General features: G+C 38.7%; 4 protein-coding genes across 6 annotated transcripts; all 4 read left to right on the forward strand.

Annotated features, from left to right (window-relative positions):
- Window positions 1-4,300: 4,300 nt before the first annotated feature.
- GLT1 (NADH-dependent glutamate synthase 1) lies at window positions 4,301-15,937 on the forward strand. 3 transcript variants are annotated; one of them, XM_022285139.2, is made up of 22 exons: window positions 4,301-5,348; window positions 5,523-5,642; window positions 6,046-6,159; window positions 6,441-6,593; window positions 6,753-6,853; window positions 6,949-7,042; window positions 7,488-7,597; window positions 7,698-7,801; window positions 7,948-8,127; window positions 8,221-8,564; window positions 8,636-8,706; window positions 8,798-9,267; window positions 9,363-10,232; window positions 10,461-10,615; window positions 10,892-11,053; window positions 11,148-12,752; window positions 13,140-13,355; window positions 13,462-13,730; window positions 13,926-14,231; window positions 14,325-14,592; window positions 14,792-15,049; window positions 15,196-15,937. In XM_022285139.2, exons 1-22 carry the CDS (start codon window positions 4,959-4,961, stop codon window positions 15,502-15,504), a joined length of 6,669 nt encoding a protein of 2,222 aa, XP_022140831.1. In that variant the 5' UTR covers window positions 4,301-4,958; the 3' UTR covers window positions 15,505-15,937. The 3 variants fall into 3 exon arrangements, with proteins under 3 accessions (XP_022140831.1, XP_022140832.1, XP_022140833.1); XM_022285140.2 differs by lacking the exons at window positions 4,301-5,348; window positions 5,523-5,642; window positions 6,046-6,159; window positions 6,441-6,593; window positions 6,753-6,853 and adding an exon at window positions 7,104-7,166 and having other exon boundaries at window positions 6,970-7,020; XM_022285141.2 differs by lacking the exons at window positions 4,301-5,348; window positions 5,523-5,642; window positions 6,046-6,159; ... (1 more) ...; window positions 6,753-6,853; window positions 6,949-7,042 and adding an exon at window positions 7,119-7,248.
- Window positions 15,938-16,338: 401 nt separating this feature from the next.
- On the forward strand, window positions 16,339-20,435 carry LOC111011626 (putative RING-H2 finger protein ATL21A). The gene is made up of 2 exons (XM_022285476.2): window positions 16,339-17,460; window positions 17,995-20,435. Exons 1-2 carry the CDS (start codon window positions 16,785-16,787, stop codon window positions 18,420-18,422), a joined length of 1,104 nt encoding a protein of 367 aa, XP_022141168.1. The 5' UTR covers window positions 16,339-16,784; the 3' UTR covers window positions 18,423-20,435.
- On the forward strand, window positions 19,959-22,393 carry LOC111011573 (putative RING-H2 finger protein ATL21B). Its single transcript, XM_088118522.1, has 2 exons — window positions 19,959-20,099; window positions 21,034-22,393. The coding sequence occupies exon 2, from the start codon at window positions 21,079-21,081 to the stop codon at window positions 22,183-22,185; it is 1,107 nt and encodes a 368-aa protein (XP_087974648.1). The 5' UTR covers window positions 19,959-20,099; window positions 21,034-21,078; the 3' UTR covers window positions 22,186-22,393.
- EMB2261 (Tetratricopeptide repeat (TPR)-like superfamily protein) lies at window positions 19,961-25,481 on the forward strand. Its single transcript, XM_022285405.2, has 2 exons — window positions 19,961-20,099; window positions 22,639-25,481. Exon 2 carries the CDS (start codon window positions 22,733-22,735, stop codon window positions 25,289-25,291), a length of 2,559 nt encoding a protein of 852 aa, XP_022141097.2. The 5' UTR covers window positions 19,961-20,099; window positions 22,639-22,732; the 3' UTR covers window positions 25,292-25,481.
- Window positions 25,482-25,836: the final 355 nt, after the last annotated feature.

The raw sequence follows: 25,836 nt of genomic DNA on the forward strand, positions 1-25,836 counted from the left end.
ACACAAGGGTCCCTTTGGTAGGCCAATTTTCATGTCTCACAAAAAGACCATTTTTATTATTTTTATTATTTAAATGGTGTTGGACTTAATTGACTTGTGTATAAAAGGCATGTACATGATACATATATCAAGTTTAATTTCTTTGATCTACTTAGTATGCTTGAAAAGAACATTTACTGAAATTCTCTGTATAATTTAAGTTGGTGGATGGAAGCAAATTCGACATTTCTAATACATCTTCAAAAGTTTCTTCATGTTGATATATACGAATATTATACTACAAAATCTTGTATGCATATGGACTGCTAAAATAAAAGTAGATAAAGTAATGTGACAAATATTTTATTTAAATCCAATACTCCTGCGGTGAATTATTATTAGGTCAAAAAATCCCAAGATAAAATTTTGAAAATATTTGGAGTTTATGAAAATGAACTGAAAGTCAAGCTGCTTTCATTTCAACATCTTTTTGGTTTGAAATTGAAATCATGACTTTAGGTGCCACACATTTTGGAAAAAGAGTTGATAAGATATGCCACTTGCTGAATTTCATGGAAAAGGTAGAAAACAATATTTGGAAAATTGATAATATATATTATATTTACACTGCAACAATTTCACGAGCAAATTAAAAGAGATTAAAATTAAAAATATCTTAAAATTCATCGAACTGAAATACTAAAATTAAGTAAATAGTTCAGTGGTGATGAACATATACGTCCAAGCAAGTGGTTGATTGTGAGTTTAAATCCTTTCTCCATGTTAAAAAAAGGAAAAAAGAAATATTAAAATTAAAATCAATGCAACAAAGGGATTTTTTATAGAATTAAGATATATAAATAGTGATTTGCAGTATAATAATATAATAATATGATATAGATTCTCTCTCTAATTGAGGAGAGAGAGAGAGAGTGGAAAATAAAAGAGAGTAGTGGAGGTTCCGTACATCTCTGGAGATTGATAACAAAAAGCCCTTATAACTTTATTGACTAAAAAAAAAAAAAACTCTCTCTCTCCTGTTTTGATGCCGACTCCCTAGGCTTCCCAAAAGCCCTACTCCAGTCGGTAGAATATCGCACTCTCTCTCTCCACATTTTATCATCACGTTTCCTTTTTTTTTTTCTAGTTCAATTCATAAACTTTTGATTTAAAATATATCGACTAACGTCGAACTATACTCATTTTGGTTTTTCCAACATAATATTCATTGATATGTTCAACTTCAAAACAATTTAAGTCTAAATTCATGTTTCAGCTATTAGGAATAGTTTGGTTTACAAGTTGTATACCTAATTTATTAAGTTGAGTCACTACAAGAATTCAGAGTTTCGACGACGATGAATTTCGTCGCTAAAAGGTCCAAATTCATCCTCGAAAATCTTTGGCGACAAAAATAAGTCGTCGTCTGAATCGTCGCTGTTGTCCGATCGCAAGAGGGTTTCGACGACGACGAAAACACATTTCGTTGCCGAAGGTAACCTTCGACGACGAAAATTATTTTGGTCGCTGAAGACATCTTTGGCGACCAAATCCGTATTCGTCGCCGAAGATATATCTTCGGCAACAATCTGATATCGACCAAATCTGTTATGGTCTACGAAGTAACCTTTGGCGACGAAACAATTTTGTTAAGTCTTGATTTGTTAAGTTTGTATATGTTTGGATGATGTAGTTGTCTTTTTAAGTTTTTTTACCATGGAAAAGTTCCAATTGAGTCATTTTAACAATTTTTAATTCAGGTTGTGTTAGAGAATAATGGTAGAAGAAGTCATTTAAAAAAAAAAGATTTAAGTATAATTGACTTTTTAAAAATATCATCCAAGTGATTCCTTAAAAATCCGTTTAAAGTGATTTTAAATTTTTCTAATTTGTCAAACATGATCAATGGAAAAGAGAGTGGTTATGATAATAGTAAGAATGATTTTGTCAAGCCAAAAATCACTCTCAAACACATATTAAATTAAAAATGGTTAGTCTACCGATACAAGTGAAGGTTAAAAAGTTGTCTAATGTCAGACTTACATGATTTTATATTTTTACATAATTTTGTAAGAGAAAAAATATAGATAATTTTTTTTTTCAATTTATCCCAATTGCTTATGAATTTGTAGGAGAAATTATAAAATTTGTTTTATTAGGTGACAGTTTTCATCTTCTAAGTTTTTGCCGGCGATTCATTAAATATTATGGCCCGTAAGTTCATTATCATCTAAGTTTAGTGGGTAAATAACTAAATTGAAAAGCATTAAAACGTGATTAAATTAAAACCTTTTAAAAAAATAAGTTTGTTCTGCTATATCATTAATTTATGGACATTTATTATTCTGTACTCGAATAAGGATAGAATCTAAATGTCAATATATATTAATCACATCGGTCACTCAAACACGTCTTGATTTGACATTATAGACATGAAAAGGTACATCACAATTGATTAGTTAGGTCTAATTACGTTTTCTCACATTGGAAAATGTTTATTTTATTTTGATCACAAAATTCGACTCACCAAAAAATTCCTTTATGAATAACGTAACGTCCTCCCCAATCTTTACACCGTGGCCTTTAGATAATGTTCGACTACCTAAAACCTCCTTAATCTTCTCAGAACCAACGCGCTACATGTATTATTGGAATTGTGAATTTTTGTTTTATTATCCCTAAAGTAGACTTTGATATATTTTAAATTAATACCACACTAATTTCGTTAACATAATAATATAGCTTAGATATGTCAGTGGACGTTGACAATTAATTAATATATTTGAAATTATTGATTTTTCTGTCACTTTGGATTATAATATTGGGACACGAAAAGTTGAGATGCAAATGTATTTTGTGGGTGTAATCAGCAAATGTTGTAATGCTTGAAATTTGAATTTTTAATGCCGTTTGGGAAACCTCACTAACTGTTGGCCGCGTAAAATCCGGTGGCGGCCTTTTCCGCTCAATACCATTGGCCGCGTCGCTCCCTCTCCTTCCTTTTTTTTTTTAATTATATTTTTCTTTTTATATTTATATTACTTTCCACTTTCCGTTTATAATTTATTTACTCGTCAACTAACCACCGACTCCCCTAATTATTTACTAATTTACCCTCCACCCCCCAATTCATTCTCTTCCAAATCACCTCCCCGTATTTCAAATTTAAAAAAGTGTATATTTTTCAAGTTTATTGTTTTTCCTAAGTCGATGTTAATATTATAATGGTTGATGGTGAAATTTGAGCAGGTGGCATGTCAGGATTTAAAGCACCGTATTGATATCAAAATTTGTTGTTGCAGGTTCATTATAAATGACCGCAGTCTAAAAGAAACATGTACATGTAAACTTTTTCGAAACTTACCATCAACATACAACAATAACTAATGAAAAATTCACGTGTTAAAGAATGGAGGAGAGGTGGAAATAAACTAACAAAAACCCTTTTTTCTAATATTCATGTAACGGAAGAAATATGAAAAAGTCAAGTTGGTTTGTTAAGACCATAAAAAACCAAACACTTTCTGTTTCATTTCATTAGGACAAAATTATTTTTATTTTAATTATTCTAATTTAATAATAATAATAATATTTATTTATTTTTGGCAAGTCACATATTTGATTTATGTGATAATTAAAGTCATAACAAAGCATCTTCTATGTTTTGGCACCTCAATTAATAGTAAGCAAAGCCTAAAATTTAAAATTTAATACCCCAAAAGGGTATAATGGGAATTCACTCGAGTTCCACGTTGGGTGCCTCATCGACTCAAATACCCTTGTTCGTCGTCTTTAAATTTACTAAAAGTTGATCAAGAAAAGTATTACACAATTTTATTGGTACTGGGGATTTATTTGTAATATAATTTGGATTTTTAATTTTTTTCCTTTAAACTTAACACTAAAAAAAACAAATATTCCATGTCAGAAAACGTTTTCTATTTTACAGCGCACTGTTACTTTTTTCCCGTCGCATGTCCAGGTTCGGGTCCGAACCTACGTGGCAAGAGCAGGGTGACGTAAAAATAAAAAATGAGGGAAAAAGGAAAAAAAAGAAACAACCGTCTGGGGGTTAACGATAAAGTTTTATCTAAGAGTGGGGTCCACAGCAAGCGGCTGTAGCGTGCCGCATAGGCCAACACCCACGTGGAATATTTTGGGAAATCTGAGCTGTCACTTTGTATTAGAAAAATATTAGCGGAGACCTGGTGAGAAATGACGAAAGTAGCCCTCGGTTCCCCACCTCGGGCTCTTATGGGGCCCACCATTTCTCTCTCCTCTGGTTCGTTTGGGTTCTATAAATCTTACTCATCTGCTCCGCTACCACGACGAAGAATCAGAAACCTAAATAGCAGAGCTGCTGCCTAATCGGTCGCTTCTGCCGAGCGTTTCGCCGCCTCTCGTCTTCTCCCCGATTCCCTTTTCTCTCGCTCTTTCTCGCTGTTTTTCCGGGAAAATTTGTTGCAAAAAGCTCTTTCTCCAAAGATCTGCGGGTCGTAAGGAGATTCTTCCTATTCTCCTGCCTCCAGATTTGGATATCTTGAAGATCTTTTCGAAAAATATAGCAAATATTTTACGTAACTCATACTTGTTTACCTTCTCCTCTCTCTTAAATCTCCGACTCCTTTCTTCAGATACCACTCCGCTTTTCACTTGCAAATCCTGAAGAACAATCTCGTTTTCAGAAAATTCGAGGACCAAGTGTTACGTTTTGCGTATTAACCCTCAGATCCGCTGAGTTGCTCGTGTGCTACTTCCAGAAAGGAAGGTTGCATCGTGGAAATTATTATATATAAAGTTTGTTTTTCATAATTTTGGATTTTGGAAAATCTGATAGTTGATTGGTCTCTATACCGATATAAGTTCGTCTAGTCGGATTCGAATTTTGGATCTAAAATTGGTTACAACGAGCTTAAATCAGTTATAGTGGTTAACTTTACTATTGTATAGTGGTATTACTATTTCTTTGTGATTTTACAATGCTGGCGAAATCTGGTTCTCTGCTTAAACTTCCGGCTGCCCCTTCCACATTTGACAAGACCTCTGTTAAGCCCCACTTGAATGTTACCCCTAAAGCCCGTCTCGGCACAAGAGCTGCGCGATGCTCTGCTTCGAAGGGAGCGACGAGGTCATTAAATGTGTCGGAGAAGAAGTTCTTTGGAGCTCGCTTGCGGGCTCCGGGATCCGGGAGAATCCAGTTTTGGCATTCGGACGGTCCTGGCCGGTCACCGAAGCTCCGACTTGTTGTCCGGTCGGGTCTGTCAGCTGTTCCCGAGAAGCCACTTGGCCTTTACGATCCTTCATTCGATAAGGATTCCTGCGGAGTTGGGTTTGTTGCTGAATTATCCGGCGAAAGCAGCCGCAAAACGGTGAGTATCAGTATCAAAATTTTCTTTTGCTGAATCCACCATTTTATTGATGGATCCTCTTTAGCTTTTGGGTTGGATGTTTTTCTAGCATGGACATGTATCAGGTATTTTTTAAAAAAAACTTCTTTACGAATTTAATTCAGGTGCTTTTGTGATGTTTTTTTTTTTTTGCAGATAACAGATGCCTTGGAAATGTTGGTTCGTATGTCACATAGAGGTGCTTGCGGTTGTGAAACAAATACTGGCGATGGAGCAGGGATTCTTGTGGCTCTTCCGCACGAGTACTTTAAAGAGGCACGATATATTCTCTGCGTTTCTTATTTCTCACGAGCGTTTTGAGTTTTTTTTCTTTTTTCACGCTTTCGTTTCTTCTTCCCCAGTATGTATATATATTTTTTTAATTTTAATTTTGCAACCCGTTATTCATCTTTGGTTCGATTTTTCCCATGAAGAAATCGCGGTTCAATGAATGAATTCGGCGATGGAAAATTATTTCGATGGTGCTTTTACGTGCTATTGCATCTAGCGATGGTTCCTGGTCGCGAAATTAGTTATAACGATTAATTACTACATATTTTTCTTGGAAACTTCAAAGACGAGAAAAGTACCCATAGAAAATTTTGTTGGCTTGATTTCTGCTTCATTTTTCGTGCTCCATCCTTGTTTACCGGTCTACTTATAGTTGTCATTTTTATAGGCTGCAAAAGATAATGGGTTCGAACTCCCACCGCCGGGACAATATGCCGTTGGCATGTTTTTCTTGCCCACGTCCGATTCTCGAAGAGAAGAAAGTAAAAGAGTATTTACAAAGGTATTTTCCTGCAACCGATTTTTCTTCACATCGTATCTCTATATTTTGTGCTCTAGCTTTCCGGTTACTGTTGTGTTCTTGTGATGTATCTGTCATTTAATTCTTGAAAGTTTTGCTACAACGTACTCAACGCGTACTGGTGTCTCTCTATTTTGTTGTCCTCAAATGTCCAAGAATGCCTACAATATTACTTGATTTATTATGTTTACAAATGCATTGGTTAATCAAGTGAAGCTAATATGATGTAATCTACTGACCGTTCAATCCTCTATATGTGTAAGGTTGCTGAATCACTTGGGCATTCTGTTCTTGGATGGCGGTCTGTGGAAACAGACAATACTGGATTGGGTAAGTCTGCCTTACTGACGGAACCTGTGATTGAGCAAGTGTTCCTTACCCCTAGTACAAGATCGAAAGTTGATCTGGAGAAACAGGTGACTTTCCCTCAAATTCTCTTATCTTTGGTCCGTTCTTGAAATTTTCTTACTGGGCTGAGTAGTTTTGTCCGATAATTTCTTTAATGTGCAAATATGAATTGATCTGGTTAAATTTAATCTGAACCTGGTGGCTCTTTTTTGTGGTTTTTGAAATAGATGTACATATTAAGGAGGCTTTCGATGGTGGCTATTCGTGCTGCACTAAATCTTGAGCACGGTGGCGCTAGAGACTTCTACATATGTTCTCTCTCATCGAGGTGATCCTGAAAGGCCGCATCATTTCCTATAAGATTTGTCTATCATAATGCTATCACTTGTCATGTATTTTGACCTCACTGACATAATTTTGTAGGACTATTGTGTACAAAGGTCAGTTGAAGCCCGTACAGTTGAAAGATTATTATCTGGATCTAGGAAATGAAAGGTTTACGAGCTACATGGCCCTGGTAAATATTTTATCCATTCACTTTCTTCTTCTCCACTAACTTCATATACTCCAACAAACAGCATGGGAACAACCAGTAAACCTGAAGAGATGCAAGGTTGAGGAATGACTTCTGAGGCATTGAGGTTTGAATGATCTCTTAAGTTCTTCCACTCCCTTGATTTCTTGTTAAATTTGGATGCTGGATTGGATGGTTGGGTGACTTTGGTAAGCAACCTCATTACCAAGTGAATGATATTTACAGAAACACAAGGCAGCCATCTGTGATCAGTTGTTAAGGATTCAGCTAGTAATAGTTATATGAAAAGAAATTGTTTTGAAACTGATCACCTTCAAGGCTGGACAAAGATGACTACTATCTGTAATTTGTCGTTTCACTTCATATTTTGACCAAAAAAAGAAAGAAACAAAGGGTGACAAATTGGGCTTTCGAAATATTGGTGCAGATACACTCCCGGTTTTCTACAAACACTTTTCCTAGTTGGGATCGTGCTCAACCTATGCGTGTCTTAGGCCACAATGGAGAAATCAACACCCTTAGAGGCAACGTGAATTGGTATGCTTATTGAGTGTACTTTCCCTTATTCTCCTTCAATATCTTATGAACTATTTGACCCGTTGATCTAATACAATCCAAATTTGTATTTATTCCTCAGGATGAAGGCACGTGAAGGTCTGCTAAAGTGCCAGGAACTTGGTCTATCAGAAGACGAGTTAAAACATCTACTGCCCATTGTGGATGCCAGCTCTTCAGATTCAGGTGAGCGTACATGTGCAGATAGGTGCAAAAACTATTTTTCTGCTTGATTGTTGTGTATCTGCTTATTTTCCATGCATATGGTAATAGATGGTGCCTCTTTATGTCTTGTTTATTTATTATTCTTCTTTTTCTGTTGCCACCTACAGGAGCTTTTGACGGTGTTCTTGAGCTTTTAATAAGAGCTGGTAGGAGTCTTCCAGAAGCTGTCATGATGATGATTCCTGAAGCATGGCAAAATGACAAGAATATGGATCCTCAAAGGAAAGCATTATATGAATATTTTTCATGTCTCATGGAACCATGGGATGGGCCAGCTCTTATTTCATGTAATAACTTATATATACACTTCTGAATCACTTCAAAATTTAGTTTTGCAAGGGAATTCTAAATTTTTAGAAAATCTGCAATATTGTTTGTAGTTACTGATGGGCGCTATCTTGGAGCTACTTTGGATCGCAATGGACTGCGACCTGGCCGTTTCTACGTAACTCACAGTGGGCGAGTTATAATGGCCAGTGAGGTTGGTGTTGTGGACATTGCACCAGAGGATGTTTCTCGGAAAGGAAGGCTCAACCCTGGGATGATGCTTTTAGTGGATTTTGAGAATCATGTTGTTGTAGATGATGAAGCCTTGAAGCAGCAATATTCTCTTGCTAGGCCTTATGGAGAGTGGCTTAAAAAGCAGAAGATTGAACTAAAGGACATCGTTGGCTCAGTTGACAAATCAGAGATGACCCCCCCAGTAATTGCAGGAGCATTGCCTGTAAGTATTAGGTCAATCAAACCTAGTTTTCTTTGGTGATATTTATCTCACAACTCATTTGTGACTTGTAGACTTCCACTGACGAAGACAATATGGAAAATATGGGCATTCACGGTTTACTCGCTCCCTTGAAAGCCTTTGGGTATGTATATAGAGCTGCTAAATAAGATATGCAACTCCACTATTTTACTTTTAAGGTTAACTGAAAATCTCAATTTGTAACTTTTATGCAGTTACACAACTGAGGCCTTGGAAATGTTGCTGCTTCCTATGGCAAAAGATGGTGTAGAGGCTCTTGGTTCAATGGGAAATGATACTCCACTAGCTGTCATGTCCGACAGAGAAAAGCTCACTTTCGAGTACTTCAAGCAAATGTTCGCACAAGTTACAAATCCACCAATTGATCCCATCAGAGAGAAGATAGTGACCTCCATGCAATGTATGATTGGTCCAGAAGGGGACCTGACTGAAACAACTGAAGAACAATGTCATCGTCTCTCATTGAAAGGTCCTCTCTTATCCATTGAACAAATGGAAGCAATAAAAAGGATGAATTATAGAGGCTGGCAAAGTAAAGTTTTGGATATCACATATCCAAAATACCTTGGTAGGAGGGGATTGGAGGAGACCTTGGATAGGATTTGTGCTGAAGCACATGATGCAATAAAAGAGGGGTACACTACACTTGTTCTTTCTGATAGAGGTATTCAAGAGTTTTGCATCTTGATTTTAAATATATCGAATGCAATATATATGCTTCCTTTAACCTGTTTGATGTTTTCTCTCTTCATTTTCTAGCCTTCTCAACCAAACGTGTTGCTGTGAGCTCCCTCCTGGCTGTTGGTGCTGTCCATCAGTATCTAGTTAATAATCTAGAACGCACTCAGGTTGGCTTGATCATAGAATCTGCAGAACCCCGTGAAGTCCACCATTTTTGTACACTTGTTGGATTTGGTGCTGATGCCATATGCCCTTACCTGGCTGTTGAGGCCATCTGGAGATTACAAGTTGATGGAAAAATTCCAGCAAAGTCAAGCGGGGAACTCCACACCAAAGAAGAATTGGTCAAGAAGTACTTCAAGGCAAGCAACTACGGAATGATGAAAGTTCTTGCGAAGATGGGAATATCAACTTTGGCTTCTTATAAAGGTGCTCAAATTTTTGAAGCTCTTGGTCTTTCGTCAGAAGTGGTTGAGAAGTGCTTTGCTGGAACTCCAAGCAGAGTAGAGGGTGCAACATTCGAGATGCTGGCTCGTGATGCACTTAATTTGCATGAAATGGCTTTTCCCACTAGACTTTTCCCCGCTGGAAGTGCGGAAGCTGTAGCATTACCGAACCCTGGGGATTATCATTGGAGGAAAGGTGGTGAAGTTCACTTAAATGATCCAGTAGCCATAGCAAAATTGCAAGAGGCTGCTCGAACTAATAGTGTAAATGCCTATAAAGAATACTCCAAGCTTGTCCATGAATTAAATAAAGCATGTAATTTGAGAGGACTTCTGAAATTTAAAGAGACCGGGGTGAGTATTCCCTTGGATGAAGTGGAGCCTGCTAGTGAAATTGTTAAGCGGTTCTGCACTGGTGCAATGAGTTATGGATCAATCTCTCTGGAGGCACACACTACTTTGGCCATGGCCATGAACAAAATTGGTGGAAAGTCAAACACAGGTGTGTTCTGTTCTAACCTCAAGTTCCTCCGAGGGAAGTTGAGATTTTTTGTATTATTTATAATTTTACAATCTACTCTGGCGTTTTTTTGGTCTTTAACAATTATGGACTCTGTATTATATACTCCCTCTTCCCCCTTTCCAGACTTAATGTTTTTTAGTGATAGACATTGGCATCATTACCTTAGCTATATGCTGAAGATCTTTTTATATGAAATTTCTATCGAAGGTGAGGGAGGTGAGCAACCATCTCGAATGGTGCCTCTTCCTGATGGTTCAATGAATCCAAAGAGAAGTGCTATCAAACAAGTTGCAAGTGGGAGGTTTGGAGTTTCAAGTTACTACCTCACAAATGCAGATGAACTGCAGATAAAAATGGCTCAGGTATTCATTTAATATTTTGTTTGAATTGATCTGGTTGTTCATATTGGTATGTTCTCCTATTTGCATTCCATTTTGCCTCTCCACTCCTGTTGGGACAGAGGTTCATCTTTTTTATGGAACTATGTGGCAGATGTTGCTGTGTCTGCAAAGCACCTCTGGGTGTTTTTGCATCTTTAATTGATCCATTTGAATGTGGTGAGGCTAAATAAGAACTGCAGCTATTTATTCTCTGAAATTCTGCTTTATTTTAATTTGTGATGTTGGTTATTGCATTAGGGGGCTAAGCCTGGTGAAGGTGGCGAGCTTCCTGGTCACAAGGTTGTTGGTGAAATTGCCTCAACGAGGAACTCTACTGCTGGGGTAGGACTTATCAGCCCACCTCCTCATCATGATATTTATTCTATTGAAGATCTTGCCCAGTTAATTCATGATCTTAAGGTAATCAAGTTTGTGAAGTTAAAACTGTATTCAAATTCAAACTTCTTAGACCAACTGATTTAGTTTTTTTTTTCCTATTTCTGCTGGCTTTCAGAATTCCAACCCAGCTGCTCGGATTAGTGTGAAGTTGGTATCTGAAGCAGGAGTTGGTGTAATTGCTAGTGGAGTTGTTAAGGGCCACGCAGATCACGTACTAATTTCAGGTCATGATGGAGGGACAGGTGCATCAAGGTGGACTGGCATCAAGAATGCTGGACTTCCATGGGAACTTGGGTTGGCTGAAACCCACCAAACTCTGGTTGCCAATGACCTTCGTGGTCGTACAGTGCTTCAGACAGATGGTCAATTAAAAACTGGAAGGGATGTGGCTATAGCTGCTTTGCTTGGTGCAGAAGAATTTGGCTTCAGCACTGCCCCCCTTATTACAATGGGCTGCATTATGATGCGGAAGTGCCACAAGAATACATGTCCTGTTGGAATTGCTACTCAAGATCCTGTTCTTCGAGAGAAGTTTGCAGGAGAACCTGAACATGTCATCAACTTTTTCTTTATGGTAGCTGAGGAAATGAGGGAGATCATGTCCCAGCTTGGAGTTCGAACAGTTAATCAGATGGTTGGTCGTTCTGATTTATTAGAGGTTGATAAAGAAGTTGCTTGGCAAAATGAGAAGCTAGAGAATATTGATCTCTCTCTGTTGCTTAGACCTGCTGCTGACCTACGACCTGAAGCTGCCCAATTCTGCGTGCAGAAACAGGATCACGGTCTGGACATGGCTTTGGATCAAAAACTGATTGCACTTTCAAAGTCTGCCATAGAGAAGAGTCTTCCTGTGTACATTGAAACACCAATTAACAATGTAAACCGTGCTGTTGGAACAATGCTTAGCCATGAGGTAACCAAACGTTACCATATGGCTGGGCTTCCTTTGGAAACTATTCATATTAAATTCACTGGAAGTGCTGGGCAGAGTCTTGGAGCATTCCTCTGCCCTGGCATAATGCTGGAGCTGGAGGGTGACAGCAATGACTATGTTGGTAAAGGATTATCAGGCGGTAAAATTGTTGTTTACCCTCCAAAGGGGAGTTTATTTGATCCTAAAGAGAACATAATCATTGGTAATGTGGCTCTTTATGGTGCTACAAGTGGTGAGGCCTATTTCAATGGGATGGCAGCAGAAAGGTTTTGTGTACGTAATTCAGGGGCAAAGGCTGTTGTGGAGGGTGTTGGTGATCATGGATGTGAATACATGACTGGTGGCACCGTTGTTGTTCTTGGGAGTACCGGAAGAAATTTTGCTGCTGGTATGAGTGGAGGTGTTGCTTATGTTCTTGACATAGACGGAAAATTTGAATCCCGATGCAACCTAGAGCTTGTGGATCTCGATAAAGTTGAAGAAGAGGATGATATTTTGACTCTGAAAATGATGATACAGCAGCATCAGCGTCACACATCAAGCAATTTAGCCAAAGAAGTCCTCGAAAACTTCGAGAACCTATTGCCTAGATTTATCAAGGTTTTCCCAAGGGAATATAAGCGTGTTCTTGCAAACATGAAAGCTCAAGAAGCCGCCAAAGAAGCTTCAGAACCAGCTGCTAAAGAGGCTGAGGAAGAGTCGGATGAGGCAGAGTTAATTGAAAAGGATGCATTTGAGGAGCTGAAGAAAATGGCTGCTGCCTCCTTGAATGGGAATTCCAAACAGGTAACTTTAGGGTTCCATTTTGGGAATAATAATTCTAGCTTCCGACAATGATCCCTTTCTGTCGACACCTTTCTTTCATCTTCACATCAATTTTACACTGGGTTACCTTTACTTAAAACTCCAGTGGGAGAGGATCAGGAGTTGCACTATTCAGCCTTAATGCCACGCACTATAGTTATATATTTTTATGCTCTCCAATTGGTTTCCTTGAATCCTTTTGAGATATAAATTGATCGTGTTACCCTCTTTCCTATAGACTAGTTCACTCGTTAAATTTAGTTGGCCATTTTTCACTTGTTCTCATTTTTGGGTGGTATTTTATCTTGATTGATGTTACACTATGATCTCCTTGGACTGTATTGGTCTGACTTGAATTTGGATTTGAAGGTCGAAGAGACTGAACCACCAAAGAGACCTACTGAGATACCTGATGCTGTTAAACATCGGGGTTTTATTGCTTACGAGCGTGAGGGAGTGAAGTACAGGGATCCTAATGTTCGAATGGGTGACTGGAAGGAGGTTATGGAAGAATCAAAACCTGGGCCGCTGTTAAAGACTCAGTCAGCTCGATGTATGGATTGTGGTACCCCATTTTGCCATCAGGTGATAATGATTACCGCCCATTTTTTTACTGTCAATCTAATTTTACAAGTAATCATCAATTTTTTTTTTTTTTCTGAATTGTCGTTTTTGTTTATAATAATTTCAGGAGAACTCTGGATGCCCTCTTGGTAACAAAATTCCTGAATTCAACGAGTTAGTTTATCAGAATAGGTGGCGTGAAGCCCTGGAGCGGCTCCTTGAAACAAACAACTTCCCAGAGTTTACTGGCCGGGTCTGCCCAGCACCTTGCGAAGGATCTTGTGTTCTGGGCATTATTGAGAATCCCGTGTCCATCAAAAATATTGAATGTGCCATCATAGACAAGGCTTTTGAAGAAGGGTGGATGGTTCCACGACCTCCCCTTACGAGATCTGGGTATGCCTTTTTTCTTTTTTCTTTCTTTTTTATTTGTTGTCAGCTTATATCGAATTCATTTTATTCTTTATTGGTATGTGAACGGGACATTTTATTCTTTTCTAGTAGTAATATAAAATTATTAGGACTCAGTAAAACGGTCACTTTGTTTGATCGTTTAGTTCAATTGTTCATGGACTTTATTCATGAATGCAGGAAAAGAGTGGCTATTGTTGGAAGTGGACCAGCAGGCTTGGCTGCCGCAGACCAGCTAAATAAAATGGGTCACGCGGTGACTGTGTATGAACGAGCTGATAGAATTGGAGGACTTATGATGTATGGAGTTCCAAATATGAAAACTGACAAAGTGGATGTAGTTCAGCGGCGTGTTAACCTTATGGCAGAGGAAGGCGTAAATTTTGTCGTTAATGCCAATATTGGAACTGATCCATCTTATACTCTTGATCGTCTTCGAGATGAAAATGATGCACTTGTTTTGGCTGTTGGTGCCACAAAACCAAGGTAAATCTCTTCGATTTACCATCCAAGGATTTTGGATGCAGTTCAATCATATTTAAGAATCCTTGAAAATATGTGGAGTAATATTTGTTTCAGGGACCTTCCTGTACCTGGACGGGAACTTGCTGGAGTTCATTTTGCCATGGAATTCCTTCACTCAAACACAAAGAGCTTGCTTGATAGCAATCTCGAAGATGGTAACTACATATCTGCAAAGGACAAAAAGGTAGTTGTCATTGGCGGTGGTGACACTGGAACAGATTGCATAGGAACCTCTATAAGACATGGTTGCAGTAACGTCGTAAATCTTGAGCTTCTTCCTCAGCCACCACAGACCAGGGCTCCAGGAAACCCTTGGCCACAGGTTTGCCATCTTTTTCCTGTAACCTTCTATTTTGCGTTGGTTGAAATCTAATTTATGAATGCTGTGGACCTTTTGTCTCTGCTTTGAAAGCAGGCAGTGGCTATACGCTGTTACATTACTCTGGTTTGAATGAGAGTTTTTTTTTTTTAATGTAGTAAATGGGTAACATATTTACATTTATCATTTATTTGGATTTCAGTGGCCTAGAATATTCCGAGTTGATTATGGACACCAGGAAGCAGCTGCAAAATTCGGCAAAGACCCAAGATCATATGAGGTTTTGACTAAGCGGTTTATTGGAGATGAAAATGGGGCAGTTAAAGGACTTGAATTAGTACGTGTTCAATGGGAGAAGGATGCTAACGGGAGGTTCCAGTTTAAGGAGGTTGAGGGCAGCGAGGAAATAATAGAGGCTGATCTTGTTTTATTGGCGATGGGGTTCCTCGGCCCTGAATCGGTTAGTGGTTTTTATTCATAACTTTCACCGGTTGGATATGACATATTGTTAATAAAGGGTATAGAATAGAAGATAAGAAGTTAAACACAGATACTGTTTGTTTGAGATCACCTCAACATATGCTCTTGTTTCTTTGCATTTTACAGACAGTAGCAGAGAAGCTGGGTGTTGAGAAAGATAATCGGTCAAACTTCAAGGCTGAGTATGGGCGCTTCTCGACTAATGTAGACGGAATCTTTGCAGCAGGAGACTGCCGTCGGGGGCAGTCCCTTGTGGTTTGGGCCATCAATGAAGGACGGCAAGCAGCTGCTCAGGTTGACAAGTATTTTTCAAAGGAAGAAAAGAACATTCTTGTAGGTGAAGGAGGGTATGAAGGTGTGGGCAACAGGTCCCAAGATTACAATAACAGGCAACAAGATAGTACTAGTAGCAGCAGACACACAGTAATGACTTAGGCGAATGCAGCTTTTGTCCAAACTTCCCAATAATGGAGAGGAAAATTTGATGATACTTTTGGCCGAGGATTTGATATTTCTACCCAATAAAAAGCCAATTTCAGAGGAGCACCCAAGAAAGGCGTGCAGTGCAGCATATGAGGCTGGCGTTGGCTAATATTTTATAAGGGAAAGGGTAAAGAGATGGTTAATAATATTTTTTAGGGCTGTGATATTTTGTACTACTCTCTGGTGTTTCATTTTGTCTGTATCATGTTGATAGCGTTTTGAATCCCCTTTTCTTCAAGTTTTAGATAGTTGGCTCTGTTTGTCAGTCAAGTCATAAAATGAATAATGTACAGTTGGCTGTATCTTTTGATTATTGTTATTGGGCGGTTGGTAACTTAAAATATTATTCCTGCAGTTGAAATGAAATATGAATGATGTTCTTTCTTGGTTGTTGTTACATCTCTTGAGATCTTTGCATATTTTTAACAACTCTGGGAATTTGACGAATCTAATCATATTTACATTGTAGCCTTATCTTTTGTTCAAACTCTGGTTCACTACCATATTCTCAAACAACCAATAGCGACTCATAATTAAACCCATGGATTGGCAGTCCATATCATCGGGATTACAACAATTACTATATCAAATTTTTAGATGATTGAATCCTTTTTTTTATATTTTATTTGTTACTTGTTTACAATAACATTTTCATTGATGTGTAATATGAAAATGGAAAATTTCTCTATCAATCTGGCTACATTATTGCTCAAATGTCATTAAAATATGTTACAAATTGAAATTACGAGCTCTTTGCATATTTATTAAATTGGCCAAAAGGATCAGTTTCTGATTAATATATGTTTGAGTTGACCTGCTGCTTAGCTTAGCTTAGCTCACACTTTGATCAGGTCCCCACTCAACCGTTAAGACTTTAATCCTAAGCGTCGGATTGATTCACCCATGACCCCTAAATTGTTAATCAGACGGCTAAACTAAACCCTCCACAACCCAACTCTTTGTCTGCAGTTTTTATAAGTTGTTTTGAACTCTTCCTTGTTGTTTGCTTCTCATTGTCCTCTCCTAGTCCTAACTAAACTAACTACTAAAAGAGATTACATCATATTCATATGTGGAGCTGAGCTTCTTTCCATTTCATACTTTCATTTTGACTTTTTACCTTACTTTAATGCCCACCAATTTCATTTGTTTCGTGTGGATACAAATTTCTGACTTAATTAAAGAGAATACCCAACATTTAATCCATTACCAAGTGTTGCAATGCATAAGAAATGCTGATTCTTTGTCTCCTCTTGCTCTGTTTCTTCATCCCTGCAATAAGCAGCTCTGGATTGTGCTTCGACACCCGCTGCCAAGGCGATGATCAGACCATTCGATTTCCCTTCAGGATTGAAAACAGGCAGCCCAGTTCATGTGGGTATCCTGGTTTCGACTTGTCCTGCCACGCCACGGCCCAACCACGCCTTCATCTTCCTCCTTCTGGGAATTTCAGCGTCCAATTCATAGATTACCAGAACCAAGAAATATGGGTCAATGACCCAAACGGCTGTCTTCCCGGAAAAATTCTGTCGCTCAATCTTTCTGGGTCGCCGTTCGCCGGAAAGTACACTCAAGATTTTACTTTCTTCAACTGCTCGGCGAAGGTTCGGTTGCCGTATGGGTTGAACTTGAATCCGATTTCGTGCCTGAGTGGCCTCTCGTACGCAGTCTTCGCTTCGTCGTCTCCGATGATTATAAACGATTTGTCGTCGAATTGCGTCGTGATGAAAAGCGTTTCGGTGCCGGTTTCATGGTCGTTCTCGTCGGACCTGAGGGACGATCTCCAATTGGCGTGGAAAAAGCCTGCTTGTGGAAGCTGTGAGTCACGTGGTGGACGATGTGAGCCCAACCCCAATTCAAGCAATCAAATCCAATGCACACCCATTACTCAACCTCAACCCAAACAAAGTAAGTTTCAAACTTCTCTTCTTCTCTTCTTTTCTAGGTACAACATCTAGAACCGGAACTACGAACACTTAAATCTCAACCTTCTAGTTGGATACATGTACCTTAATTCTTGGCTGAATTGTGCTTTGATTGACTTCAGAACTTTCTTGAACAAGGTATTAAAACTCATAATTTTTTAACAGTAAATAAATATCTTAACTAATTGTAAAAGGTAAACATAACACTCTCCAACATCAAAATATACGAGTTATATGATACCTTTTATTTTTAGATAATGACCTATTGAACACTAATTTCAAATTGCTCAAAACAAATTTATTTTTTACTACGTATTATATATAAAATTTAGACGTACTCGGTGGGTATTGGTGAAATCAAAAGAGAGACTAAAAGGTAGATACCAAATAACCTTTTTTGGACATATATATCCTAATTGCTGATTTATCATTTTAATTTGGTAGTAAATTGAGTTATGGAAATTATTAATTATAATATAAGATGAGTAAGAAAGCTTTTTGATTACTGTTATGTTAGGGTTACCGAGAGGTGCTCGTTATGCTGTGGCTATAGGGGTGGGAGTGCCAGCAGGGTTGTGCTTTTTGGGCCTCTTATGTTGCTTTTGTGCCCGACTGAGATACTACTCCAGGCCCAGAGCACGCAGTTCCAGCATTGAAGCCCATTGGGTCATATCTTCTCAGCCCACAACTACGATGGGCCTAGATGGGCCGACCATAGATTCCTACCCAAAATTTGTATTGGGCCAAAGCCTACGACTACCGGAGCCCAATGGCAGCATCTGCCCAATTTGCCTGTCCGAATATCGGCCCAAAGAGATCGTGAAGACCATACCCGACTGCCAACATTGCTTCCATCAAGATTGTATTGATGAATGGCTGCGATTGAATGCCTCCTGCCCTTTCTGCAGGAAACCTCCCATCAAATCTCTCTCCGATCCTCCGTAATAATATCAATACCACCACCAATTTCATGCCACATTTGCTCTCAAGTACTATTTTCTTTTTTTTTTTATAAAAAAAAAAATTTCAGTAGTTACTATCTTTTTGTCGAAAATATATATCTTAACTAATTAAATTATCCCTTTCAAATTAAAATTTGTACATTTTTTCTTCTTCTTTTGGGTTGAAAATGATATCCTAAAACTAAAATTCAGATTAAAAAGAAAAGGTAATGATGGCAAAAAAAATTAGCATTAGCTTGATTCCTATTTTATAAATTGTGGTATTTGAACTTTTATGTACATTTTAGTTTTAGCTTTTTCGTTTTTAAATACTTTATTTTGTCGGTTGAACTTTGTGTAGATACTTGTTTATTCTTCGTCACTAAATTCTATATGCTGTATTTAATGTAAATTTTGTATTGTATTTACGTCAAGTACAACATACCAAAAAAATGCTTCATTAAATGACAAATTTGAGAGTGTACATCTCACCTTCGATTAACACTAATTCAACCAACTCCTAATCAGTTAACAAATACATAATTAACACATAAAACCACAAATTTGACAATGTTTTTAATTTAAAATTAGGGTATTTGCTTAACAAATCCAAATTTTTTGCTTTTGCTTTGGCTTTGGATGGCTTCTCCTTCATTCGCCTCCTCCTCCAAACAAAGGCGCGAAAAAACCGAATCGTTACTTCCGTTAGGAGTTGAAGTGCTTCTTCCCGCTCCTCTCAAACTTTCTTTCCTTCTTCTTCAACGCTTTCAAATCCCTCCTCTTCTCTCCAATTCCCCAGATTTTCAACCCCTAACCCCTTTCAGCGATCGTTTGATTCCCCAACTCGACGATCGTCACCTTCATAGGGATTTTGTTTCATGGAGTGTGATGGTATGTTTCTTTGCCAACAATTATATGGGGTTGAAGCAATTCTTTCATATCTTTCTTTTTTTCAACATTTCGCGTGTGTTCGAGTGCCAAATATGCATCGGTGAGTGACTCTATTTTTGGGTTTACCATTAAAAGTGGGTTCTTTGCCTCTAATGTATGTGTTGGGTGTGCTTTAATTGACATGTTTGCAAAGGACCGCGGCGACTTGGTTTCAGCTTTTAAGGTGTTTGAGAAAATGCCTGGAAGAATCGCAATTACTTGGACTCTGATGGTTACTTGGTTTATGAAATTTGGCAACCCGGAAGAAGCAGTTAATTTGTTTTTGGATATGATATTGAATGGAAAAGAGCCAGACAGATTAGAATACTATCCTATCGCTAGAGCAGCAGTTGCATTCTCAAGCCATATGCGATGGGTTGACTCTGGATTGTTGTGTTGGTTGTTGTCTACATATTTGTTTCAGCACAGTGAGAAAATAGCAGTAGCTTTTGGTCTGATCAGCACATCCAAGTTTAAACCCATCAGAGCTTTCAAGAACCCAAGAATTTATGGGGACTGCCAGACTGTTACTCTGCATCTAAGTACACTTCAATGGCCACGGCCACAGAGATTGTTGGTTAGAGATGCAAACCGGTTTCATCATATTAAAGATGGAAGATGCTCTTGCAATGACTACTGGTGATGGTGTTAAAGTTGGAGCTGGCTTCATCATCATATAGACAATGGAAGATGCTGCTGTCATTAATATTGGTACCTAAAAGGCGCCGCGAAAAGGGCGTGGCGAAATCAGGTATGGCTTCTTTATCCCCCTATAATAACCTTCATGTTGAAAAATTCTCACCAAGAAAGGATTGCAGATAGGACTGAGAATTTCACCAGAAATTTATGGACTTGGGATATTTGTTCTCACTACAACATTAACATGTTCCGTGTTAAACTTAATCTAGATAAAGCCCACTTTAGGCTTTCGTAAGTTATTCAGTAATTGGGGTGGGATCTAACCGTCAATGTTTGGACTTTTCAAGATAATGACGTCTACTGTGTCACATTTGTTATGGTTCATTGCCGATTCTTCTCTTGTATTTTAAACTGTTTTCTGCTGCTACAAGCTACCTGTTTCTATGAATTTTTCATTGATCTACATATAGAATATGAAATTGGGACATTTCTCTATCGATTTGGTTATTATTCCTCAAATGTCATCAAAATATGTTACATATTGAAACTGAAAGTATGAGTGCTTTGCATATTAATTAATTTGGGTCAAGGATAAGTTCTAATTAATATACGTTCTGTGTCTCCATTTAGAGTTGACCTGCTGCTATAGATCCATCTCAAATAACCCACCATATACAGGGGAACAACAAAAGGATGGACTTCCCTCTAGCTTTACCACCAATTTCACATCCCTTGGTCAACCATTTAGACTTTATTGTCCACGTCAGATTGATTCACCAATAGCCTGCTTTGAATGAGGTTGCTAAAAACTCGATCTTCCGACAAACAAACTCAACTCTTTCTCCACATTGACACGACTTGGTTTTAAGAATTACTTTGGACTTCTTCCTGCTTGTTTGTTTGTCACTGTGCCAAGATTACATCATGTGTGGAGGTTATTGGCTCTGTAATATTTTGATTTTGAGCTCAGTTTAATGCCATTTGGTTTTAGCAACTCGTTATTTTGAGCGTGGAAACTGGTTTTTCCTTTGCAATAAAATATACAGGAACTGTTCAATGCCCTCCTACCTATCAACATTTCCCTTGAAGAAATGATTCATTTTCTCCTCCGCTGTTGCCTCCTCTTGTGCTGTTTCTTCAACCCTGCAACCAGCTCTGGATTCTGCTTCGAGTCTCGCTGTGGTGGCGATTATCAGACGATTCGATTCCCCTTTAGGATTGAAAATCGCCAGCCGAAATCATGTGGGTATCCTGGCTTTGATTTATCCTGCCAGGCCCATCCCACAGGTCAAGATCAACCACTACTTCATCTCCCTCCTTCCGGGGATTTCAGTGTCAAATACATAGATTACCGAAACCAAGAAATATGGATCAACGATCCAAACAATTGTCTGGCAGGAAAGATTCTGTCGCTCAATCTTTCTGGGTCGCCGTTTGTCGCCAAAAACAGCCAAGATTTTACATTCTTCAATTGCTCGGCGGACTACTCGCCATCTTGGCTCATTGATCCGATTTACTGCCTGGGCAGCTCTTCCCACGCAGTCTTCGCATCATCTTCTCCGGCGACTATAGACATTCTGTCATCGAACTGTGTTGTGATAAAAACAGTTTCGGTGCCAGTTTCGTGGTCGTTTTGGCCGAAGCTGTGGGACGATCTGCTGTTAAGGTGGGAAAATCCTGCCTGCGGAAGCTGCGAGTCACTTGGCGGAGGATGTGAGTTGAAACCCAATTCAAGCTCACGCCACGAAATTCAGTGCACAAACATCCCACAAGCTGCGACCCCCTCAAATTCTAGTAGTGCTTTGTCTATGGCGGTGGGTGTGGTGGCCGCTGTGTTGTGCTTTTTGATCCTCTTGTGTTGCCTTTGTGCCAGACTGAGGTCAAGGCCACGCAATTCTAGCCCCGAAACTCACTGGACCGTTTCTTCTCAGCCCACAACTACAATGGGCCTCGATGGGCCCACTATCGATTCCTACCCAAATTTTGTGTTGGGCCAAAGCCTACGCCTACCAGAGCCCAATAACAACATCTGCCCAATCTGCTTGTCCCAATATCGGCCCAAAGAGATACTGAAGAGCATACCCAATTGCCAACATTGCTTCCATCAACATTGTATTGAGGAATGGCTCCGATTGAATGCTTCCTGCCCTGTCTGTAGGAAGTCCCCCTTTGAATCTCTGCCGTCCATTCCTCCTTAGCAGCATCAATCTTCTGCCACCTCACTTCCAAATACCAAATTTGTACCCTTTTTTTTTGGTGGGAGAATATTCACCAATTTGCTTTGGTTTGACTCCTATTCTTATTTAACTAGGTTGGGTCTTTGTATTTTTGTTTTCTTTCCTATATTTTATGTAAATATTTATTGTTGTCTCTCATTGAATCTTTATATTATATTTAGAGTATAAATTTTGTGGGGCATAATTTAAACTTAAAAAATAAACAGTTGACGTAGTAGTTTTTAAGCTATAAAGATTTGTATTGGCAAATTTATAGCGTGAATCCACACATAGTTTGGTGAATGAAGGCATATATTACCATCTCAAAAGTCAATAGTTAAATTGAAATTACATTAAACATTATTTATTTCATAAATAGTTGGGAAGTCTTGAGGCTTCAACCATTGAAATTTGAAAATCTTATCCATTTAAAAGGCAGCTGCAGGGTGCACTCCAGTCTTGAGGACTCCTCCTCCCAACGAAGGCGCGAAAAAATCATCAAAGCCGTTAATTCGGTTACGAGGTGAAGATGCAGAGTTTGCCTCTCCCCTCTCCACTCAACTTCTCTTTCCATTCTTTTTCAACAACTTCAAATCCCTCTGTCCATTTCCCCAGATTTTCAACCCCCAATCCCCTTACTGATCGTTTGATTCGCCAACTCAACGATGGCCACCTTCGTAAAGCAATCTCAACTCTCCAACTTATGCTGCAGCAAGGATCCCACCCTGATCTCCAAACCTATTCGCTTCTCCTTAAAACATGTATTCGAACTCGTAGTTTTGCTCTTGGTAGACTCGTTCATGAAAAACTCACTCAGTCGCACCTCCAGCTCGACTCTGTGACTCTTAATTCCTTAATTAGCTTGTACTCCAAGAGCGGGCAGTGGGAGAAAGCGAAGTCCATTTTTGACGGGATGGGAAATGAGAAGGATTTGATTTCGTGGAGTGCGATGGCATCTTGCTTCGCGAATAACAATATGGAGTTTGAAGCGCTTCTTACATTTCTTGAAATGCTCGAAAATGGTTATTACCCGAATGAGTACTGCTTTACGGCGGCAATCCGCGCGGGTTCGAGGGCCGAATATTCATCGGTGGGTGACTCTATTTTTGGGTTTATCATTAAAAGTGGGTATTTTGCCTCTGATGTATGTGTGGGGTGTGCTTTAATTGATATGTATGTAAAGGGCCGTGGCGATTTGGTTTCAGCTTTTAAGGTGTTTGAGAAAATGCCTGAAAGAAATGCAGTTACTTGGACTCTGATGATTACTAGGTATATGCAATTTGGGTACACAGGAGAAGCAATTAATTTGTTTTTGGATATGATATTAAGTGGATATGAGCCTGATAGATTCACATTAAGTGGTGTAATATCAGCTTGTACGAAGTTAGAAATATTATCGCTAGGGCAGCAGTTGCACTCTCAGGCCATAAGACATGGGTTGACTCTGGATCGTTGTGTTGGTTGTTGTCTAATAAATATGTATGCTAAATGCTCTGTGGATGGATCAATGTGTGAATCAAGACGGGTTTTTGATCAGATTCTGGATCATAATGTCTTTTCTTGGACTACAATGATCGCAGGATATGTTCAAAAAGGAGGATATGATGAAGAAGCTTTGGACCTTTTTCGTAGGATGATCTTAACAGATGTTTTACCAAATCATTTTACGTTTTCCAGCACCCTCAAGGCGTGTGCAAATGTAGACAATCTACGGATTGGCGAACAGGTCTTTACTCATGCAGTAAAGCTCGGCTTAGCATCGGTTAATTGTGTTTCGAACTCACTTATTAGCATGTATGCACGATCTGGCAGAATTGATGATGCAAGGAAAGCATTTGATATTCTGTTTGAGAAGAATTTGATTTCATATAACACGGTAATTGATGCATATGCTAAGAATTTAAATTCTGAAGAAGCTTTTGAACTTTTCAATGAGATCGAGGATCAAGGGATGGGAGCTAGTGCTTTCACATTTGCTAGTCTTCTAAGTGGAGCAGCCAGCATCGGTATGATAGGTAAGGGCGAGCAAATTCATGCTCGGGTGATAAAGTCAGGGTTGAATTTGAATCAGTCCGTTTGCAATGCTTTAATCTCTATGTATTCTAGGTGTGGTAACATTGAAGCTGCTTTCCAAGTTTTTGAAGACATGGAAGATAGAAATGTCATCTCTTGGACTTCCATTATCTCAGGTTCCGCAAAACATGGGTTTGCAACAAAAGCCTTGGAGTTGTTCGACAAGATGCTCGGGGCTGGTATAAGACCAAATGAAGTAACCTACACTGCTGTCTTATCAGCTTGTAGCCACGTTGGTTTGGTTAATGAGGGTTGGAAACACTTCAAATCAATGTATGCGGATCATGGAGTTGTTCCGAGGATGGAACATTATGCTTGTATGGTTGATATACTGGGTCGGTCGGGATCTCTTTCTGAAGTCATTCAGTTTATCAACTCAATGCCTTACAAAGCTGAAGCCCTTGTGTGGCGAACATTTCTTGGAGCCTGCCGAGTTCATGGCAACCTAGAACTCGGGAAACATGCTGCAAAAATGATTATCGAACAAGAGCCACATGATCCAGCGGCGTACACCTTGCTATCAAATCTGTATGCATCGACCTCCCAATGGGAAGAAGTAGCAAATATCAGAAAAGCCATGAAAGAGAGAAATTTGAACAAAGAAGCAGGTTGTAGCTGGGTAGAGATAGAAAATAAAGTACACAAGTTCTATGTTGGTGATACTACGCACCCAAAAGCTGGGGAAATATATGAAGAACTTCAGCGGTTGTGTTTGAAGATAAAGAAACTGGGATATGTCCCGAATACGGATTTTGTGCTTCATGATGTGGAGGAGGATCAAAAAGTGAGATATTTGTTTCAACACAGCGAGAAAATAGCAGTAGCTTTTGGTGTTATCAGCAGTACATCCAAGTCGAAACCCATCAGAGTATTCAAGAACCTACGAATCTGTGGGGACTGTCACAGTGCAATCAAATACATTTCAATGGCCAGTGGCAGAGAGATCATTGTTAGAGATGCAAACCGGTTTCATCATATTAAAGATGGAAGATGCTCCTGCAATGAGTACTGGTGATGATGTCAAAGTTGGAGCTGCGAAATCAGGTATGCATTCTCCTTCTCCGTCCCCTAGCTTAAAATTCTCACCAACAGAAATTTAGGGAGAACGGATTGTTAATAATTTTCAAATTAAATGTAATTGATTGTAATGTAACGTTGATGAGTAAAATTAATTAATATAAGTTTTTTGAGCTTGATTTTCCTCCTATTGTATTTGTGATCTGTTTTCTTTATTTATTTTTTAATATATGAAGATTGAAGATGAGTCCAAATTAGATATATATCTTCCTAAATTAAAGGTTAGACATGATGAAATGATTGGGTAGAATGGTTGTTCAGATGAAATGATTGTAGGAAAGGACAATTGAGGTTGATAGATTGTCAACACAATAGCACGTGTATTCTCTCTCGCACACACGTTTAAAATATTAGTGAATATTTTAAAAGAATCTAAGATATTTTCATTCCAATTACATATCTAGGAGTAGGACAGAAACGTGATTTTAGGTATACGTTAAAGATGCTTTTTTTTTTTTTTGGGTGGGATCCACGACTCATTAA

Source organism: Momordica charantia (assembly GCF_013281855.1).
Source record: "Momordica charantia cultivar OHB3-1 chromosome 10 unlocalized genomic scaffold, Mcharantia_2.0 BLBB01000010.1, whole genome shotgun sequence".
Classification (NCBI taxonomy): domain Eukaryota; kingdom Viridiplantae; phylum Streptophyta; class Magnoliopsida; order Cucurbitales; family Cucurbitaceae; genus Momordica; species Momordica charantia.

Bases quoted from the DNA above. Each gene is read 5' to 3' on its own strand.
- LOC111011573 (XM_088118522.1), top strand. From the start codon at position 21,079: ATGATTCATTTTCTCCTCCGCTGTTGCCTCCTCTTGTGCTGTTTCTTC.
- GLT1 (XM_022285139.2), top strand. From the start codon at position 4,959: ATGCTGGCGAAATCTGGTTCTCTGCTTAAACTTCCGGCTGCCCCTTCC. The intron at 5,643-6,045 runs GCACGATATATT...TCATTTTTATAG, and splicing joins CGCACGAGTACTTTAAAGAG to GCTGCAAAAGATAATGGGTT. The intron at 7,043-7,487 runs GTAAATATTTTA...ATATTGGTGCAG, and splicing joins TTACGAGCTACATGGCCCTG to ATACACTCCCGGTTTTCTAC.
- LOC111011626 (XM_022285476.2), top strand. From the start codon at position 16,785: ATGCTGATTCTTTGTCTCCTCTTGCTCTGTTTCTTCATCCCTGCAATA. The intron at 17,461-17,994 runs GTAAGTTTCAAA...CTGTTATGTTAG, and splicing joins TCAACCTCAACCCAAACAAA to GGTTACCGAGAGGTGCTCGT.
- EMB2261 (XM_022285405.2), top strand. From the start codon at position 22,733: ATGCAGAGTTTGCCTCTCCCCTCTCCACTCAACTTCTCTTTCCATTCT.